We start from the raw sequence: 20408 nt of genomic DNA, 5'->3' as shown, positions 1-20408 counted from the left end.
GGCGGTGTGCCAAGATTCGACTGCTACCGTTTCCAGTGCGTCTGATATCTTGGCTGCCAGGGCGTTCAGCCGCGTCTTCATGGCCGGGCATCGCAGGTTTTGCCATAGTCTACGCAGCTTCCTCTTCTCCTCTAACATCGCTAGTATGTAGGCAGGGAGCTGGGGTTTTCTACGAGTAGTTGCAGCATCGAGTCTGGACTCTCGAAGCGCATTGGACATGACTGCGCTGAGGTCCGTTGCGAGTCGATCGACGTCTGCAGGGCTCTCTACTCTAAAGGACGGCGAGTGTTCGGCCATGTGTTTGGCGAAGATTCTCCAGTCCTGGCGATGCTTTGGAGAAGGCAGCGATGTCGTCAATGGAGTCATTGTCAGCGTCAGGAGGACGGCTTGGTGGTCGGAGATGAGGTGGTCATCCAGGACGTCAAGTGACGGTGCGGCAGCGAGGCCGCGAGCTACTGCTATGTCGATGACGTCCGGAGTGTGGGCTGCACAGTACGGGTAGTGCGTTGGGACCTCTGGTCCTAGCACTTCGTAACCGTGGCGATCTGCATCGTCCAGTAGGCGTCTGCCGTCCGGGCTCACGGTGTTGGAGTTCCATGCCGTATGTTTCGCGTTGAAGTCGCCAGCGAGGATCGTGGGCAGTGGCGAGTCCAGCAAGGTTCGGACATCAGCCACTGCCAGTCGATTTTGCGGCGGCTTGTAAAAGGCGAACACACGGATGGGCTGGCGGTCTATGCAGATTTCTACGCCGAGGGCGTACGACGACTGCAACTGAGGTACTGGCAGCAGTTGGTGGATGAGGTTCCGACGGACCAGGACTGCTAATCCCCTGTAAGCAGTCCCGATCGGCGAGGTGTGGTCCTCCCGGTAGACATAGTATCCGGAAACCTTCAACTTGTCTGCTGGTCTGAGGTGTGTCTCGTTAACCAGGCCGATGTCCACCTGACGCTGGGAGAGCAATGTTTTAAAGAGACGGGCTTTTTGAGCTGAGAGCCCGTCGGCATTCCAAAAAGCGATACGGAGCTCAGCCATAAGAGGCGCAAAGCTCCGCGATACAGCCCAAGATCAGCGGTACTGGGTCACGCTGCTCTTGGATGGCTATCAGCACCTGGTTAAGGGTGCTGATTACTTTGGTTAATCGGGGGTCCAGCGGCATCACTCGCTTCGCCTTCGTCCCCCGTACAGGGGCGGCGACCACGGTGGGCTTGGACGTTTTGCTACGCTGGGTAGGTTGCGGCGCGGAGGGCGGCGCAGAGCGTGGCCTAGAGGTGGATGCTGCAGGCGGTACACTAGGCGGTGCAGTGACTGGGGCTGCAGTAGGTGGCGCGGAAGGCTGTGTAGCTGGTGGCCGCTTTTGTGTGCGTTTGCCACGTTTACGGCGGCGTTTGCCCGTCGGTCCTGGCTGGTTGGCGGCAGCCATGAGCGAGCCAGGTGCATCGACTTCTGTTGCGGGCGCACGGGCATTTGTGGCAGTGCGTGCGACGGTGCCTGCTCGGCGGTTGCGCGTCTCCTTGCGAAAGATGGGACAGTTCGCATTATTAGCCGTGTGGGCGCCGCCACAATTGGCGCACGTTGGTGGTTCCTCGCGCGAACGTTGACACTCCTTCGCCGGGTGGTTCTCACCGCACCGCACACAGGCTATTGGCCGGTGGCAGTTTTGGGAGGAGTGTCTAAATTGCTGGCAGCGATGGCATTGCGCGGGCCCCTTTCTGCCGCGCCAGGCCTCAATAGTGATCCCAGGCATACAGAGCAGTTCGCTCACCTCGTAAATGCCTGGGATGAGATCCGGGGTCCGCTGCAATTGCGCGAACATCAAACAGCCCGGCCTGCCTGGACGAGCGGGTATTGCGCGGACGTGCTCTGGGATGAACCCGAGCTCTCGCAGCTCTGTCTCTACTAGTGCCGGTTCTGTGTTAGCCGGCAGGCCGCGGATCGCTACTTTAACGCTTCTTTCAGCGGGCAGCGAGTAGCAAAACCAGGAGATTCCGGTATTGCTCTCCAGCTGCGTAAGATAGCGCTGGATGAGTCGGAACTCCTGGTCCGTCTTTGGTATGAAGCGGACGCCCTTGCCAAATGGACGTCCGTTTGGGGTGTGCCCGAGGACTTTCTTTAACTCTCTAAAGTGGGTGGGCCAGTCGGGCAGCGTCTCCACGATAAGCGGGGGGTAGCGGTTGGGCTGTTTGGTAGGGGGCGCGGCGCTTGTGGCGCCGGCAGCAGCAGAGGTGGAGGCATAGGCAGTAGTGTCGGTCGCAGTCGAGGTAGAGTTGGTCGCGGCGGGCGCAACGGCGGCGGAGGAGGTGGAGGGTGTAGGTGCTGGGGATTTTTGAGACGCGGCTATGTTCGCGTATGAGGTGCCGGTGGTCCCGGTTTCCATAGGAGAACCCGGTGACATCATCGGCATATTCAGCGTAGGCGGAGACGAGGATGCTGTGATGGCTTTCTCTTCTACTCTATGTGGAGGGGAGGGAAAGCGTCCCACCGGAATACCCGGTAAAGGGGCGGGGAAGCGCGGAGTGCGCGGCAGTGGTGCCTGTGCGGGGCGCTTCAAAGTGCCCGGATTTGGTGTGGCGGCGCTTACCGAGGCCTGTCGGCGACTCGGTGTGAGCGAGCGAGTAATCGACGATACGGATTCGGTGGATTGGGCCGGCGACAACGTCAGGGGACTCGCCAGGAACGATTCATCGCCGGCACCTGACAGAGGTTCCGGTACCAACGCGGGAAGCCGGCCGGTTGCTGTTGAGCGGGCCACGATTGCAGCCTGGCCGGAAGCGGCAATGGCGTCCAGGCCCATTTCAAGTGCGGCAACCGATCGACTATAGACCCTGCGGCCCAGTGCGCGCGGACGAGTCGCGCGTCGCTGCGGCAGCGGCGGCACGCTCGGCGGCGGCATGATCGCAGGATGTGTTTATTCACATCTGGCCGCAATAAAATTTTAACAACTCAGAAATAACCAAATTATTTATGAGTTATCAATTTATTTATTTAATTAATTAATTAATTAATTTTGATTAATCAATCAATTAATTAATTATTTATTGATCAGCGAGCAGAACGCTGAGAACGAGAGACCAAACGACCAAGAACAAACAACCAAACCTATCACAAACAACCAAACCTATCATTCACAAACAACCAAACCTATCATTCACATTTCGCAGAAAAAATTCATTCGTCAAACTTAATGTTTTGCAAATACACTTTGATAGCGCGTTTAACAGTAATCAAAAATTTCTGTAACGACATCTGGTAAAATTTTTATAAAACTAATATCACAGACTAATAATAATAATATACTACGTATACAACTTGTATACACTATACAACTAATATTCAATATTGTTATTTCGTAGCGCTCAACAACTAAATTTAAATTTACTCTATGGGATTATGGGTGCAATATGGTTATTGGCACAATTGGGTTACATTCACTCATTTCGGTCATTCATGATTCAACAAGATTCAAAAATCAAAAGTTGCGCTATCTGGTGGATGTAGTGTTTATAATAATTATGTGTAATGTTATTCGATTACAATTAATTTTATAATGGTGCTAAATGTTTATATTTATTAAAACACACTTAAAACAATTAGTGAGAGATAAGGTTAAATTAGGACATAAACTGCAAAATTGTATTATTTAACAATGTATATTCATTTAATGTATTAAAAACAAATCAACGTTATTTTACTTTTCTTTAAATAATTTAGATTAGAAATTTAAATGTGACTTAAATCAAATAATTCAAAAAAAGTTAAAATCTTGTTTTAATTGTGGTTAAAATCATGAATGTGATCATGAAATATTATATAGTATATAGTATAATATTAATATAATTGTAATATAATTGTAATATAATTGTATATTAATATAATATAATTGTATAAGTATAATAAGTATAAATGATCTAGGATTTAAGTGAATTATCTTTGATATTACATATATACCTTGTAGTCTATCGTCTTTGGAGCTGACATCTATTCCCTATACTATCTATATCTAATATCTATAGTCTTTGATCACGTCTTTGATCTTTGTCTATATGTCAAAACATTTTGATTAAAAAGATGCATTTCTCGAAAGCTAGTAAATAAAATAGAAATTTTACACAATACTTTCGGAAACAATGTCTGGAGGTCTTATAGATAAAGTTTATATAGGCCTAGACAACGCGCCAGCCGCGTTCGATATTAAATCCCGTATTCTCGGGCCAGTAAGTTGATAGTCCATATTCTGACTTACTTTGTACAATAATACGATATATCGATGAATACATATCTAATGAAATATTTTTTTGTAGAATGGAACAAATCTCGAATATATTCGTTCAGAAACAGGCGTGTCTGCTGTGTTAAAAAGTGACAAATTTGAACCATTACATCTCGCATTGCAACATACGCGTTCAGAGGCATTGGCAGCTGCTCGCTCTTTAGCGCAGAATCTCATAGAGACGATCCGAGCTGAGCTGGCTCAGTGGAGCGCCGCGCAGGCCGGGGGCCCGCCGCCTGCACTGAACGTCCCTCCCCCAGCGTTGACCACCACTACGGCACCGCCGCCGATACCTCCGCCTATTGTAACGGTGGCTCTTTCGTCGACGTCTACATTGAACACATCGTCGAACCCTTCAGTCATCCCGCCCGTGGTGAGCGTCGCTCCGTCGACACCATTGATGACAGTCCGACCGCCTACAGTGTTACAGTTACTCCCTCAACAGCAATATGTGCTTAACCAGGAAAATGGCCAGCTAATACCCATTGTTCAGCCAGGAGTTCAAGTTTCAAACACAAACTTTACATCGCTACCTTTGGCACAATCATTGGGTGCCTTACAACAGCACAATTTTGGTCCCACACAGATTGTAGATATATCCAATATGCAACCGGTGAATGTAACCCAGCTGCGGCTCAGTGGGGTGCCGTCATCTATGTCAATGATACTGCCAAATGGGTTAACATTCCCACAGGCTACATTCACAGGGGCGGACACTACAGTCTGCTCGGCTACAGCCACGCCTGTCGTGTGTGCCGCTCAGAGCACTAGCTCATCACAGAAGATCCTGTATAGTACTGATAAGGGCGATAAGGACATCCGGTACCACATCCAGGGCACAGACATGCAATGGACTGTGCCTGGGTCGCAGACTATGATAATCCCATATCAGCAATTACAAGATCTGACTGGAAATCAAACAGGTCTGACTAATTTGCAGCCCCAGCAATTTGTTTCTGTAAGTATTTTTTCTCAAATGTTTAACATTCCATTTTAAGAAATCTCTTATTTTCGGTCATATAATCACTACATAGTATAAAACAAAGTCGCTTTCCCTGTCCCTATGTCCCTATGTCCCTTTGTACGCTTAAATTTTTACGCTTAAGATTTTGATACGGTTTTTTTTAATAGATAGAGTGATTCAAGAGGAAGGTTTATATGTATAATAACATCCATTAAATAGTGGAGAAGTACTGTTATTTTTGAGCTTTCTAATGTGAGGTCGTAAAAAATTACATTTTTGCCGCTTACATTGCAAACGCAGGCTGAACCCTACGAGTTTTATCAAAATAATGTACTAAGTATTATACTCATTGAAAAGGTCTACAGAAAAGTCCGCGATGGTATATGTCTATCTCTTATGGATAACCCACAATAACTTTTTTTTGTCATTTACTTTTTACAACAAATAATGGCTAATTTTCGATGCGATTTTAACCAATACAGCATTAATCCTTAACCAATTAAATACCTTGAATACATTGTTCATTTAATATAGATCTATATGGCCCTTTACACCGTATGATTTAAGTGAATATTTTCGAAGATATTACAGATTTTAAAATTGCGGGACGTAGCGTTTGTGGCGGTACCGTCCGGCCGCGGCCCGGCTATATACATATATTTTATACCCGTGCGAAGCCGGAGCAGGCCGCTATGTTTTTATATACTTACTACGTTCACAGTTTTTCTGTAGTGTTTTTAGTATCAGCATTGCACCCGTGCGAAGCCGGGGCGGGTCGCTAGTCTGTGATAAATATGAAAATATAGACAGTTACTATACCTTTTTTTTAACATACTTACTATGACTATATTATTTTTACATTATTAGAATGCCTAACCACACTAACAATATCCAAACCACTTTTTTATAAGTACGTAAAAACTATTCCTGCATTAATAATTTAAAAATTATTTCCAGATTGCTCCGGCAAATAGTTTCCAACAAACAACCTTGCCACTATCGGCAGCTCAGTTGCAGCAATTACAAGCCACTGGAACAATAATGCAGCTAAACCAAAAGGTTTGTTCGTTTTTTTATTTAAACAAAATAAAAATATTTTGCACTTTTCTTTATTTTAAAAATAATGAATTTAGGTAAAAATTTTGTGAAAATCAATTTTTTTTATTAAATTTGACTTTTGTATCAGTATAGTACTGTAAAATTATTTACCATTGGATTTACAAAAACTGCATTATGATAATATGTTGTATGTTAAAACTATATTGCAGTTGTTTATTTCAATATTAAGAAGTTTTTTGTTTTATAAATTGAAATTTTTTTCTTCAATAAATGTTAGGGAAAGGATGTTTATGCTGTAGCACATACATGTAATTTTTGTAACATTTTTATTATAAAAAACAGCGTGTGTGCCGAGCACACATGTCAGAAGTGAAACTTCTTTAGCAAAATTCAAAGATACCAAAATTGTTGCCTTTTTCCATGATGTGACGGTATTGCCTCATCGCGACTTCGAAATTTTACTCTCAACACGCCTAAAGAAGTTTCATTTCAAAAATATCAATTTAAGTAATGAATATGAATTTTCTCAACAGCCCATAGCAAGCAGTGCTCCTCTTATAAACATTATATCGACCGGCCAAGCCTCGTCGCCGCAAATAATATCAGTGAGCAAATGCAATATGTATTCTACATTAGCATTTCCACATACTAATTTTATTTATCTTTTGCTTACTTCTTTTGTTAATTGTTTGCAAATCTATGCTGTCCTTGTTAAACTTTTCTATCCAGAAATCATTTGTTCGTAACTAAATACTTACATGAATACTAAATTATGTTATACCTAATATTATTATTTGAATTTATTAAAAATTTTTATTGAAATTACAATATAGCGCTATTTATAATTTCCCAGTAATTTAAATCCGCATTTTAACTGTCTGAAATTAGATGTTTCATCGCGGTAAAAGTAGTCTCTAGCCCCCTAGTTATCTACAAGAAAAAAAAAATCATATCAAAAAATCACACCGTCGCGACCGAAATCAAAATGGAAAGAAACAGACATATCTTCGCATTTATAATAATAGTAGGGATGATACTTATTTATGCAGCCAAGAAGAACAGATAAAGATCAGGGTCATTTTTGAAAAGCCCAAATATTGACCCATTTGACACCTCAAAAAATACAAATCCCGCTAACAACTATCTCTCATGCCTTTAATTTCTCACCTAGCTGGTATTTTGGGTTCTGTAGATTAAATGTAATCGTAATAAATTATATATTTTCTCCTATCTTATATGAAAAATTGTCAATTTTCAGACGTCGTCAACAAATACAAAGAATATATCACAAGAGTCACGCGGTCAAAAAAGATTGTCTGATGGAACGCCGAGTCAGTTACAATTGCGACCTATTGCGCCTGCTGGGTGAGTTCTATGTCATTTCTATTGAAAACTAATTTATTTTCTTTCAGAAGTTTACGAAGCTACATCGACAAATATTGGCACTTCAGAGCAAAATTTGTAATCGTTTTTACATAACAGCAAAACAATGGGTGTATGGATAACTCATAAACTAAAAAAAAATAAATACTAAAAAAACATGTACAGAAAATGCATGGTTGTGTAAATGCAAATGTAGATATTAAATATCCTTATTACAGGTTAGAATTTTTCCAAATTATCTCGCTCATTTGGCCTCTATGACAGAGATGTTACGAAGAAGATTTTTACGAAGATTCTACGGAAGCCTGGAGTTCAACAAAATAAGTTTTTTTTTTAATTGTAGGTGACTTCAAAATACTCATTTTATAAAAAAAAAATTAAGCCTCACGAAAGGCGAATTGTTAGTAGGATTTGATCATCATCTAAATTCTAAAACATTGATTAAAATCTAAATTCTTATGTGTATTACAAATTGTCTAACGAAAGTTAATTCTTCTAAACATCACTTAATAAATATTACCAAAACAAAAAGGTATCCAAGAGCGTCAGCAGTAACATTACCATTATATTAATAATTATTACTGGCTTTTCACCCGCAGCTTCGCCCGCGTAGTCAAAAGAAAAGCCGCATAGTTCCCGTTCCCGTGGAACTTTCTGGATAAAAACTATCCTAGTCACCCTCAATGTGTGTGCCAATTTCATGAAAATCGGTTCAGCAGTTTTTGCGTGAAGGGTGAACAAACAAACAAACTTTCGCATTTATAATATGGTTAGGATTTAATTAAATTTTTGCCTCTAAATGTTTTAAATGGTGTCTAAAGGTGTGTGTGTATATTGTTTCATATGATGGCACAGGTCGCATAGCCAGGACAAGAACTCTCGAGATTCGCGCTCCTGGACTCCAGTTGCAGGTACATTGAAGATTTCAGCGAAATATTACCGAGATTTGTTACCGGATTAAATCGCAATGTTATTTACAGCTCTAAAAATGTCTAGAATATTGGAGAAATCCAGCTAAAAATGGAAATATACCCAAAATAATCCTTGAACTCATCTCGGGCATTTTTCATGTTATTATAATAACTAGCTGTTGCCCGCGACTTCGTCCGCGATTCGGTCGTTTTTCGTCATTCGTCGTTTAAAAAAAATACGTGACACTTTATTTTTGAATGTTCTTAATTGTCTCTTATAAAATTTAACTACATTAAAATTGAATACTCTGATAAGAAAATCTTAAAATCATCGAAAATCATAGACATCGAATATCTGAGGAAAACATGAATGAATGTGATTTAAATTCTACATTTCTTAGTAATTAAAATAATAATCTAAATTAAATGTAGATTAACAGTTTGAGCGCACCATTATAGAATATGTACCTAAGTAATAAATTACGTTAGTTTACATAGTAACTTTACTAAAAACACGATGACTTTCTTTCGCGCTCGGTACCACAAACTAAGCATGTTTGTGGTACGTGGCCCGCGTCACTTTACCCCCCACGAGTTCCCCTCCGTTGCTATGCGAAAATACATTCGTCGCCCTACTGTAGGAAAAATTGTAATACTGTGGCCTGGGCGTTATAACACGCTCAGGGAATTCCTGAGTGCTGATAGACTTCCGTCTATCGGCATTTATACCAATTTTATATTAATATCACCATCTTGAGGAAAAGCTTCTAATGTCGATTTAAAACGCATATATACGGATTAACCTGATGAATTAACATGTTCTAAAATTGTGAAATGAGTTCAGTTTTAAATTCGAGAAATATTGATTTCTTGTATTCGATTATTCGTCGTAGTCGAATACAAAATATATTTAAAGAAACTTAGGTTGGCCTTCAGGCAAAAGGGATCCTATCAAATGATAAACTTGACCTTGTATCTTAAAAGTAAGAATGAAAGGAGCATCTGATAATTGTTGAGCACCAAAGGATCATTTAAAACGCAATACTATAAGAGCTAATATTGTCTAAGAACTGTTTAGATTGCACATGTTCCTCTAAAACTTAAAAGTAGTGATTTCAAAGGTTCCGGCGTATCTTCAAACGAAAGCCGACTCCTTACTCCACTTTAAAGCATTACAAAAAGAACATACTACGTTAATATCGCCTATACAGAAGATGATCTGTAGGTAATCAATTGTGAGGTTATAAGCAAACCCACTTTTATATTTGTCGGACCACACCACCGAATTTGTAGATTGATCTTCTATGTTTACCTCTAAGTCATTAAGACTATGTCGAAATCTGTCTGCAGTAAGACGGGCCTCTCGCTATTCGTCCGTTTCAAGAGACCAATAGTTTCAATTCTTAATCTTTCATTAAACAAACTTATTAATCGTTCTTGTCTCAAATAATGGTAATATTCGCGTCCCTACTCTAGTCATTGCTTATGCTCATGTTCATCTTCGAGAGATCGAATAATATTATGGTGCACCCTATTATTTGTCAAACGGTCTTCATATTGAGTAAAAGTTTCAGATTCTCGAGATAAAATATGACGATCGTGATCAGCTGTGAGACGTAATTCCCTCTCAGTGAGGGTTTCGGTCTCACGGGATAGTACAATATGCCATTTGCGATCAGCTGTGAGACGTTATACCCTCTCAGTGAAGGTTTCGGTCTCACAGGATAGTACATGCCGTTCGCGGTCAGCTGTGAGCCGCAATTCTCGTTGTGAAGCGGTTTCAGGGTCGGCATAACACATGTTGTTTTCGGTCAATAGTAAGCCTCTTATCTCTAACGATCCTTGAGAACTCTTTTTTCTCATTTTCTTAACTTTGCTCGAATTTCGATATAAAGATTTTTTAGGTGGCACTGATGCGGGTGAATAAAAATTAAGTTAAAGCCTGATTCCCACGACATGTTTGCTTCACAAATCCGACCGCGCCACACCACACCACATGCCATGGGAATCGGCGCGCTTGTCGCTCGCCAGTGCTTGCCATACGCACACATGCCGTGGGAACGCTCAGTTCAAATCGCGACGGATGGCGACAAGCGCTTGTCGTCTGCCAATGCTTGTGAAGCAATACATATAATAAAATTGTGGAAAAGTGATGTCTGTACAATTAAAATATGTAGAAAAAAATTAGCAGGTGTTATTATTATCGAGAAATCGAGAGAAACCATTTTTTTCTCTTAAAAGCTCCCCCCCCTCCCACTTCCCGAACTTCGATTGACCGTAATTTATTTTTCCTTACATTTTTATCATATCCTTTTCTAATGGGTTTCATCCTACTGCGATTTTTTTTTGTTTCAAAAATTATCTACCCTGGTGTATTGGAAAATTTATTTATTTATTTATTTAAATAAATAAATAAATAAATAAATAAATTTTCCACATAAAATGTCCTTTAAATTATGTCGTATTATATTTTTAACCCCCGACGCAAAAAGACTGGTGTTATGTGTTTGGCCGCTATGTATTTCTGTGTGTGTGTGTGTGTGTCTGTCTATGGCACCGTAGCTGGCTAACAGGTAAACCGAATTAGATGCGGTTTTTTTTGTTAGGCAGAATATTTTCCGACGCTGGTTCTTAGATAAAGTGTATCAAAATTGGTTCATCCACTTATTATACCTACATATAAAAAGTGGGAATGAAAAAAATGAAAGTTATAATTTATTTTTAAAGATCGTCGGGAAGTTTATGAAATTATTTATTCCTTTTTCTATACACTTTTCTTCGTCTAAACGGTTTAGTTACGTGCTCTCTCTCTCTTCAGCCTTTAGTTACGTGCGTGAGACAGGAAAGATCTAATTTGGATTTGTTGCTGGATTTGATTAAGCTGATCAGTGGCTACACCATAGATTATTAAAAACATCCGTTTAAGAAAGGAAGGAAATAGAATTTGCTCCTCTCCCCCCCCTGGTTCCTAAAAAATAATATGACATAATTTAAAAGAAATTTTACGTAGAATTAGTTAGGCATTTCTTTTTTGATTTTCGATATTATATACTAATCATAATTTTTAATTACATTATGTAGTAACTATTTGGTATAGGTTAGGCATTTCATTTCTTGATTTTCTTTAATAATTTGGTACGTAAGTTTTTTAGCTCAGTTTAGTAAGAAATTTTAATAACAATTCTTTTAATTATTTATGGTAAAGTCCGGTCGCGGAGCAGGAAGAATTTCGTACATTAACCTGTTATTACCTGTCACTGTCACTCCCTTGTAAAAATAATGTGTCTTGCTCGCACAGGTGCAATGACCGCCGTCCTTAGGGATTGTAAACCTTTAACCTGAGAGCGTAAGGTTTGTGTTTGCTTGATTGGTGTCAGGTGTTCAATTATGATTTTGTGAATTCAAAATTTATAAGAATAAACCTCAAACTCTTTATGTCCAATCAAAATCCGCCTAAGTCGAAATCGCGTGTTAGAATAACGTATTTCTGTAATATTGTACCTACATAGTAAATTATTTTTTGAAAAATAAGGTCATAAAGAAGTTTCACTTCTTATGTGTGTACACGCACACTTTTTTTTATATAATATATCGTTGTTATTGAAAAAGTTAAAATGTAACTAACTAATAAGTATTGTAAATGAATAGAGGACATTTAGTAAAAAACATTTTCTCCTCCAAATATTTCATGTAAACTGCACTTCATTCAAAAATGTTTATGACCACTGTCAGTAGGTAAAGAGGTCATTGTACGAAATTCTTTCTGCTTCGCGACCGGACTTTAGTACGTATTTACTCAATAATTGTATCTTAAGTAGTAATTCAGCATGGGCGTAGCCACGGTGGGGCTGGGTGGGGCGCTTACCCTGGCTTTGATCTCGTAGGTACTAATTGTGAAGGGGAGTGGGCGTGGGCGTGGGATTGGGACTGAACGTGGCATATGGCGTGGGAGTGCGAGTGGGCGCGGGAGTGGGAGCATGAAAATAAAAATGATTTTTTATTGTTGCCCCACCCTGAGCCCATGGTCATAGGTCCCATAGTCACTATTCCACGCGAAAGAAGTCGCGGGGACAGCTAGTAGACAAATATAATCAGGAAGCTTTGAACTCCTAAGCTCAACCATAAAAGATAGACATTTATGATGTCGGGAGATATTTTTTATATAATATGGAGAACATTTCTTTTATACTTGATTTCTGTGTAGCTTTAACCATTAAGATACACGCATTAAGAACGCACACGCGACGAAAGCTTAAAAATGGAGTTGCTGCTCTGCTCACGAATATGAAAAATAATAGTTATTTAGGAAATATATTTCATGTGCAGAATTGACCTCTACAGATTTAATATAAGTAGGTATACATATATTTAGATTCCAATTTCCATGTAACGTTAAATTCGACTATACAATAACTAACAGACAACGCAGGTTACTCTCGTTTCCGTAAGTTGAGGCGGCTACATATTCGGTCCTAATAACATGACTTTTTGTGAACGAAACGACAGCGCGGTTTAATTCGATGGCAACACCATCAGAAAAAAGGAAATATTTTTAACTTTGAAAAAATATTATGATTTACACTATTATTAATACTATTTTAACATTAACACAAAATATAAGACTGTGAGTGTGTAAAAATAAATCCAGCTAGTTTCACATCACACTTATGTTTATAATTAGGTATACGACATGAAAATATATTAATTACCAAGCAATAATCATACAGATAAATACTGAACAAAAGTATTAACAGTCAAAGTATATTATTACTAACAACATGTAAATGATGAAGGAATAATAATTATCAACGAACTAACCTTTTTGTATTAGAGTCCCGCCTCGTGATCGAATTATTAAAACACGAAGATTTTTAAAAATGTAACCAATGAACACAATCAATATTAGATTAACTGTAATGGTGTCAAGTTTGACTTAAAATAATATACATCTACCCTCACTTTTAAAAATGTAGTATATTCACACGAATTATAAGCGCACCTTATAGGGAAGGGAAGATTTATTATGGGTTAAAGAGTTAAATAAATAAATAACATAATTATATTTAAATTATTAATTTTTAACATTGTGTTCAGTAGTGTTAACATGTAAATTGATTTGATTTTTACGAAATCTCATAGATGGCGCTGAATCAAATTTGTCTTTATAGTACTAAGATTCATTAAACAGTTTCTCTGCCCAAATTACGTAAATGACGTAGTTTTTATAGTGTAAAGCTAGATAATAGCATGGCTTACTCAAAAACAACATTTAAACATGAGTCTTTAGATTGTACGCTGTCGTAGTACACGGAATACGTAAGAAAAGTAAAGGTTCACAGCTCCTCCCCCGGAGGTGATAGCATGATAATATGTTTAAAAAAACCTCACTCGACCTGTTAGTAATATTCATGCAAAATTTGAAGTCAATCTATGCAGTACTTTTCGAGATTAGCTCGGACAAACATACAGACAAACAGACAAACAGACAAACAGACAAAAATTCTAAAAACTATATTTTTGGCTTCTATATCGATTATAGATCATGGAATATGTATTCTTTTAAAAAAATATTCAATGTACAGTTTTGACTTTCCTACGATTTTATTATATGTATAGATTGTCAGGATAATTTTTATGTGTTTTTGTTGTAGATTTATAATAGTTTTTAATAGGAATCCTGCTTCGCAATTTTTTCTTACTTCTATATTTCTTGCATTTATTGTTTTAATGTTATTACTATTTATTTAGCCACGCGATAGATGGAGATATTTTCAGCCAAAGGAGGAGAAACCCATTACATTGAGCTGCGCATTAGATCTTTTTTTTTCATAGTGTACTTTCAGGAAAATATTTACCTACAGCATCATTCTTGTTGTCTCTTTTCAGCTACAATTGATTTATAGCTCAGCGTCCATATTTATAAGTTTTTTTGACGTGACAACGTCTTATAATTCGATAGCGCCGGCTGCACGCACGAAAAAACATGACTCATGCGGCGTTACCTCGCTCTGAGGCGTTCCATGTAAGGCTTGCACTGCAAGCGAGAGCGCGGAACGAGCAACAAAGAAGCACAATCTGACGTTGTCAAGTTCAACTATCGTCAGTAAACCGACTTTACAGACAACCAATTTTTTTCTATTTATTTGTAAGTAAAAACAGGTACGAGATATACAGGAGCTGAAAAGAATTGCAGGGAAAAACATGCAACTTATCTAAGAATGGATCGACATCGAAGCTTCTGTTCAGAATTAAATTTTGCCCCTTTTCAGAACTTTTCTGTTACGCTTGCATAGAGTGTCTTCTCTTCTTGAGTAGAATTGGCGACACGTGGGAAAAACTATTGCATGTATGTTAAATGTAATCTAATTTTATTCTTTATTTAGAACACAGATTAATTTGACGTGAATTTCCTGTAATCCTTCAAAAATTTACTTTATTTTTAGCTCTCATTTTGTTTGCGATTTTTCAACATAATATATTTTTGTGTCAGCGCTTTCATCTACATTTTTTTAAATTGTTGTATAGATATCTGCAGAGTCGTCTTTAGATGCAACTAAATTAGATAAACAACGAGCAATAGCGGAATCTATTTCTTAATTCTCGCATGAGTGCTAAAATTATGCGTAATTAATAATTTGCATATTGGCGTTAAATTGCGTAAACATTTTTTATCAATTGGCAATTTGCGTCATTATTTTTCATATTAAATCACTCTCGTTTGCATTATAGCATTGTCCCTAAATCTTTCTTTTTAGATATGCATGTAGTGACTGTTTTACATTTTTTTACTTTCGTTTCTTTAAAATTTTAGCTGTACCTAAAAAAATCACCATGGCTCTACAACATCTTTTGGCATGTGGCCTCGTGCAGCTTAAACAATCCAGATAATAACTCAGTATTACATTAGATAAGCTCTTCTTTTACTTTGCTTTAGCTTCGGTGCAACTCACGAGTTACGACAGGCGATGAGATACAACAAATAGCAAAGAAGATTTATGTTTCTTTAAATAGGTCAAAGGCGTCTCTGCGTTAAAGCCTGTGTGCGTTCCGGAGAGCTAGAGATTTTTTCCAGAACATTGCTGTTTCAATAGTATTGGAGCTTTTTAATATTACTTTTTCAAATTAGCATTAGAGCAGCATCTGGGATTATATTGCCTGCACCTTCATAGGTAGCCTGTGTGCCTGCAGTACAATCAAATATTGTCCGAAGCCGAGAAGCAGTGTTCTTTGTAATTTTTACAAGTTATTCTTTTACACAGGTTATCCAGCGCTCTGCGACAACGAAACACCTTGAGCTATGCGTAGATTTAAATGTTATTTATTACTCTGTATATTTATTTGGAAATGTATAAATTTAATGCTGTATTTTCTATAATTAGCTAAAGACAACACTGTGGTCAGCATGGGGATGAAAATCAATCCAGCTCATGGAACCATCATTCATGTGTCTTCCGGTCAGCAAACAAAGTGAGTAGTTTTTTAATATGTATAATCATTTAAAAAATAATACCCACACAATCAATTGGTTACATTCTAGTCAAATAAAAGTAGATATACAACTGTAATTATTGTGTTTGTCGCGTAATTAAAACTTTATTAATTCGAGATTCCTGTTCATGGATTTCTGGAATTTTCTTGTAAACTAATTTATTTCTATAGCTATCTTTTTAAATTATTGTTTTTCTTTTATAGCGTATCAGCGTCGGGGATAACACACGATGGAATGTACATAAAGCAGATAGATAGAAATTCCATCCAAATACAAACGAGCAAAGATGGACAGAAACAAGATTTGACCACCAATAAACTTCAGACTACCGCTCAAAACGTTCAAATGATAACCGTTCCGCAGGGAATGACTGTACTACAGAACCCAATAAATGTTAATCAAATGCCTACAGTACTTGGCCAGCCGAATAGTCAAGTGTACATGATACCCACAAACCAACAGCACCTTAATCTTCAAAACGCATTACCACCTGGGCTTATTGGCCAGCAAGTTCTACAACCGGGGCAAAACGTAACAGTGGTGCAACCGAACCAACTTGGAATGCCTGGAGGTGTACAATACAATATGCCCCTTATGCCCATGAATCTACCTCCGAATTCCCACTTCATGCCAGCAGGCATCAATCTCAATCAACTCTCAGCACAGCAATTAAACGCTGCACTCGCTGGACAGCAATTAACAAACGCTAATTTGTCGGGAACTATACCCATAGTACAAGCTGCCCCGCCACCCGCTTCGCCATTGGCTACCAATCAAAATATTCCCGTGTCACAACCGCCACCGATGCAACAAATACTTCCTCAGAACTCGTTTATGACTCCCACATCGCAGTATCCCGGTCTACCACCGCAGTACATAATGCAAGCTAATTCGGGAGCCATTACTATGCCGCCATCGAACCCCAACGTTCAATACACGATACCACCGACGCAAGAACCAACCACTCCGGCTCCCAGCAACGGCAATGGACAGACTACTTCCACCGATACCACAGATTCTACGATCGCGACAAACAATCAAACGAATTATATTTCATCTTCGTCTCAAGATTCAGGATATGGGTCGTCAATTCAAAGTCAGAGTCAGCAGACTTTTACCTCTGAAGGAAATACGACACCAACGGCGTCATTTACATCAACAAACCCGACTGGACAGCAACAGACGTACACGGCCAACGGGACGACCCAAAGCCAAAATTACAATGGAAACCAAACGACTAACCAGCCACCTAGCTACCCGGCGAATGGATCGACAGCACAGACTATTAATCCTTCTTATGGTACGGGAAACACGCCAATATCGCAGAACACGACGCAAACTAACTTCTCGCCGTCGTCTACGCCGATCCCGAATCAGAATTATCCAGCGCCGAGCATGCCTAACGTGGCTTATCCGCCCAATCAGAATCCTTATCCGAACGCGACAGGGCAGAATTTAGCAGCATATGCGGGAAATCAGTATCAATACACGAGTAGACCGTGGTTCAGGCCTAGATACGGCTCGCCGCAGGGCTCCCCCTACGGCCCGGGTGTGCCCCCGAATGGGCCTCCGATGCCGGTCCCGCCTCCGCCGGGAAATTATAATTATTGGCAGGACAGTTGAGATTTGGAGAACATGATCGATACGGACGTTCTTCCGGATTCCTAGCAATTACCCCAACCCGACAATGTGCTTTTGGGCTCGAATGATTTCGTCTTCCTAGGTCCAGTCAATCCAATGGACGGGTTTTATTTCAATGACGCTAATATGGGATTTTAAACAGCGTATGACCATTCATTTGTGAAGGAAGAGCCTAAAGCACAAGTAGGGTTTACACTGACTATCATTAACATGAACTGTATTCTTAGATAGTTATATGTGTTGTGCCTGCGAGAACGTATAATAATATGTCTATAGTGTACTGTAAAATTGACAGAGACTGCTTGAATAATTAAATTAGAATAAAGTTTACATTTTTAAAATGTATAGGTATAATAATTGTAATATAAAATATATATTATGAATCCAAACATGTTTTTTATTTATTTATTTCGAGTATCATTTACTAATTACTTCATATCGCTATAAATTCCAAAACTACTATACCGATTTTATTCTGTTTTCACCACGTTTTCAATAATGGACAGCGTGGTCACAGTATTACAATAGGCGTGGTTTCCGAGAAAGGTTTTATTTTATACCTAGCTGCTCTTCGTGGTTTCATCCGCGTGGCTGCGCTTCTGTTGGTCTAAATGGGCTATCCAACACCAAAAGAATTTTTCAAATTTGACCAGTAGTTCTTAAGATTAGCGCATTCAAACAAACTCATAGAGCTAGCGCGCACGAGCAACTTTGTCGCCGCAACTATTTTGTCTCTCCCATCAATTTGTATGGGGAGTTGCGTCGCTACGTGCGCGCACTTTCATACTAGCCCATGGGTGGGAGAGACAAAATAGTTGCGGAGACAAAGTTGCTCGTGCGCGCTAGCTCTAAGACAGTGCGCGCGCTCCGCAACTATTTTGTCTCTCCACCCATGGGCTAGTATGAAAGTGCGCGCACGTAGCGACGCAACTCCCCATACAATTGATGGGAGAGACAAAATAGTTGCGGAGACAAAGTTGCTCGTGCGCGCTAGCTCTTATAATGTTAAAGCTAGCCTGTGGATTTAGCTGATAAACTATAAAAACTATTTGAAACTATTAATGAGAGAAAATTTTGTTTGACAACGGTCATTCACGGTCAACATTTTGACAACGCAGTTTTCAAAAAATCTTAAAAAAATGAACTCTGAAAACCGTTATCCTGTAACTGCATCCTTGTTTATGTTGCGTGAAATAAAACAACGCCAAGAAAAAGTCAATAAAGGATATCAGCTATTAAAGAGAAAGGCTGAAGCCCTACGCTTCAAAGGGCGCCAGGCAGCCGCTGAACTAGCTACAGTCCAGGCTTTACTCGGCCATACTTTGAAAGAGGCTTACATTTCTCTTGCAGCTATAAAATTTACTAATGGCGAATCAAATGCGTTAGTTTTAGAAAATGTTGGCCAGGTAAGCTAAAATATCCTTGATTCATAAGCTTTACAGTTTAGATTTTTGATTGAGAAAGCTGTAGCTTTTTAAATAATAGGCAAATTCCTCCCAACCTTAAATAATTAACTTAATCAAGCAAACAAAACATCCATCTTGATCACAGATTATGAATAGGTATTTTGTATACGTATTATCTAATATTATTTAAACTAATAACAGGCTCAAATCCGTGTTCAACGAGTCCCTGAAAACATATCTGGGGTCCCAACCGTGTCACTTCAAGCTATTGAGGACCATACGGCAGGCGATGCCTTCCGCTACGCAGGTTTAGGTGCTGGCGGTCATCGCACGAGTGAAACGAAACGTGCTTTTCGAGAAGTCACTAAAATCCTTATAAAGTTTGCCTCCTTGAGAAACATTTGCTTACTTTTAGATGAAGCTATTCGTACTACTCTCAGGTATTAAAAAAATCTGATCTATATAAAATTGCTTTCGACAAAATCCGTTTAAAATATCTATGCACGTTTCAGGAAAGTCAATGGCATAGAGAAAGTGATCTTGCCGAAATTACGCAATACTGAAAATTATATCTTAACTGAAATGGATGAAAGGGTACTTAAGCATTTTTTACTATTTCTGTTGACACTAAAATCACTGGTCACAAATATTATACAAATATTTAAATTGTTGAGCGCTTGATAGAACGTAATTTATGATGTTTGTAGGGAAATTTATTCACAATTTTAATAAATTTATATTACATTTTGTGATCCTAGGAACGTGAAGAATACCACCGTTTGAAAATGGTGAAGGCAAAGAAAAATCTTGGACGCATATTGCCCAAGCCCGTGGAAAGGAAAGTATGCGGAGATTCCAGTGGTAAGATGGAGAACATTTTTTTTTGTTCCTGTATTTTTTTTCAGTTCAAAATTCTTATTAGAATAACTACCATAAATTCATACTATAAAATAGGCAATTTTTTGAATTGAAGGTTCAATCCACACTTTTTAATTCTATAAGTAAATTATTACCGCGCTCGATGAAAGATCGACGATTTTTTTATATTAACCGAATATGTTGAATATAAAATGACTGCTTCCCAGATATATCGGAGACACCTTCAGTATCGAGCAGACAGAGCGATTCACTAAAGGATCTTGTAGACGTAAATTCCAAGAGCGGCTTATCAACCACTACGGTTTCTGCCGGTGATTTCAAGCCAGTATGCTATCCTCACTACTGGGATGATGACGACTTATTGTTTTAAATAGTGTAGACTGCAAACTAGAAACTACTTGTTTGAATA

The 20408-nt window shown here is 39.2% G+C and overlaps 2 protein-coding genes across 4 annotated transcripts; both read left to right on the top strand.

The window, feature by feature from the left end:
• The first annotated feature begins 4017 nt into the window (after positions 1–4017).
• Positions 4018–18103, top strand: LOC149479845 (uncharacterized). Of its 2 annotated transcripts, XM_089707482.1 has the most exons (8): positions 4018–4211; positions 4299–5225; positions 6189–6290; positions 6824–6895; positions 7549–7655; positions 8529–8584; positions 15964–16051; positions 16277–18103. In XM_089707482.1, exons 1-8 carry the CDS (start codon positions 4125–4127, stop codon positions 17694–17696), a joined length of 2859 nt encoding a protein of 952 aa, XP_089563608.1. In that variant the 5' UTR covers positions 4018–4124; the 3' UTR covers positions 17697–18103. The 2 variants fall into 2 exon arrangements, with proteins under 2 accessions (XP_089563608.1, XP_089563609.1); XM_089707483.1 differs by lacking the exon at positions 6824–6895.
• Positions 18104–18853: 750 nt separating this feature from the next.
• Positions 18854–20381, top strand: LOC149479844 (V-type proton ATPase subunit D 1-like). Of its 2 annotated transcripts, none has more exons than XM_089707603.1 (5): positions 18854–19120; positions 19322–19560; positions 19633–19714; positions 19879–19978; positions 20206–20381. In XM_089707603.1, the coding sequence occupies exons 1-5, from the start codon at positions 18854–18856 to the stop codon at positions 20367–20369; spliced, it is 852 nt and encodes a 283-aa protein (XP_089563729.1). In that variant the 3' UTR covers positions 20370–20381. The 2 variants fall into 2 exon arrangements, with proteins under 2 accessions (XP_089563729.1, XP_089563728.1); XM_089707602.1 differs by having other exon boundaries at positions 19879–19981.
• Positions 20382–20408: the final 27 nt, after the last annotated feature.

The sequence above is a fragment of the Colias philodice genome, chromosome 19 (genome assembly GCF_061535455.1).
Source record: "Colias philodice isolate Cphi_HAF_F1 chromosome 19, ilColPhil1 Martin Lab GWU primary, whole genome shotgun sequence".
Taxonomy (NCBI): domain Eukaryota; kingdom Metazoa; phylum Arthropoda; class Insecta; order Lepidoptera; family Pieridae; genus Colias; species Colias philodice.
The sequence above is the reverse complement of the archived record's forward strand: the minus strand, read 5'-3'. Positions and strand labels throughout refer to the sequence as shown.

Excerpts from the sequence above, each read along its gene's own strand:
- LOC149479845 (XM_089707482.1), top strand. The coding sequence starts at position 4,125 with ATGTCTGGAGGTCTTATAGATAAAGTTTATATAGGCCTAGACAACGCG. Across the intron at positions 6,896-7,548 it reads CGTCGCCGCAAATAATATCA|ACGTCGTCAACAAATACAAA; the intron begins GTGAGCAAATGC and ends GTCAATTTTCAG. Across the intron at positions 16,052-16,276 it reads TCTTCCGGTCAGCAAACAAA|CGTATCAGCGTCGGGGATAA; the intron begins GTGAGTAGTTTT and ends TTTCTTTTATAG.
- LOC149479844 (XM_089707602.1), top strand. The coding sequence starts at position 18,854 with ATGAACTCTGAAAACCGTTATCCTGTAACTGCATCCTTGTTTATGTTG. Across the intron at positions 19,561-19,632 it reads GCTATTCGTACTACTCTCAG|GAAAGTCAATGGCATAGAGA; the intron begins GTATTAAAAAAA and ends TGCACGTTTCAG. Across the intron at positions 19,715-19,878 it reads TAACTGAAATGGATGAAAGG|GAACGTGAAGAATACCACCG; the intron begins GTACTTAAGCAT and ends TTGTGATCCTAG.